Source organism: Trachymyrmex cornetzi, unplaced genomic scaffold (genome assembly GCF_001594075.2).
Source record: "Trachymyrmex cornetzi isolate Tcor2-1 unplaced genomic scaffold, Tcor1.1 C3868372, whole genome shotgun sequence".
Taxonomy (NCBI): Eukaryota; Metazoa; Arthropoda; class Insecta; order Hymenoptera; family Formicidae; genus Trachymyrmex; species Trachymyrmex cornetzi.
In genome coordinates, this window is record NW_017294939.1 from 1 (window position 1) to 1,086 (window position 1,086).

The following is a 1,086-nucleotide window of genomic DNA, read 5'->3' on the forward strand; positions in this document are numbered from 1 at the left end:
TAAATTTCCAGTAGGTGCACAGGCAATAATTAATGATGTTTACGTTGATGATGTCTTGACTGGTGCGCGATCGTTGTCTGAAGCAATATGTAAGCGTAATCAAATCATTACCATAATGTCAAAGGGTGGTTTTGAGCTCAATAAATGGTTTTCTAATGACATCAGACTTTTAGAGGGACTCCGGTCTACAGGTGGTCAGGAAAATGTTCGTCTAACCGAGAGTTCTACGATTCGCATACTTGGAACGCAATGGAATCCACATGAGGATTCATTTTGTTATACAGTTAATGTGGGAGACATGCATTCAAATGTTACAAAAAGAAACATGTTGGCTGAAGCGTCATGCCTATTCGATCCGTTAGGTTTTATCGGACCAGTCATCCTCATATCAAAGCTAATGATACAGGAATTGTGGAGATTGCAATTAGACTGGGACGCTTCGGTTCCGGTAAACATACATTCACGTTGGTTAGATTACAAGACACAAATATCTAAACTAGTTGAGCTACGTATTCCACGAATGATTGGCCCAACTATGGAAACACTAGAAGTTCAATTTCACGGATTTGCTGATGCCAGTCAGCATGCATACGGAGCGTGCTGTTATTTAAGGATACGTAACTCGCACAATGATTGTCATACACATTTATTGGCATCCAAATCGCGAGTTGCACCAGCAAAGGCAATATCACTACCGCGTTTAGAGTTGTGTGCAGCCTTGCTGTTAGCTCAGTTGCAAGTAAGTTTACTTAAGGCAATTGAATTTCAACCACATCAAATATATCTGTGGACTGATTCCACCATTACCTTGTCATGGATCAAATCAAGCTCTTACAAGTTTGCAACATTTGTATCTAACCGTATTGGAGAAATTCAGAGACTAACCAAAATCAAAGATTGGCATCATATTTCCACTAAACATAATCCTGCAGACATCATTTCTCGTGGGGCAAGCTCTTTGGATTTAATGCAATCGAAATTATGGTGGAATGGTCCAGAATGGTTATCGTCGGACGAAAAGGATTGGCCTGATAATCATCCACAATACCCGGAGACGTTACCAGATCAAGTAAAGGTCAATGTACA

The 1,086-nt window shown here is 40.2% G+C and overlaps 1 protein-coding gene across 1 annotated transcript; it reads left to right on the plus strand.

The window, feature by feature from the left end:
* Nucleotides 1-115: 115 nt before the first annotated feature.
* LOC108761123 (uncharacterized) lies at nucleotides 116-1,069 on the plus strand (the record flags this gene model as incomplete). The annotated part of the gene is made up of 1 exon (XM_018507525.1): nucleotides 116-1,069. A coding segment is annotated over exon 1 (954 nt), but the record flags the coding sequence as incomplete, so codon positions are not given.
* Between the last annotated feature and the right edge of the window lie 17 nt (nucleotides 1,070-1,086).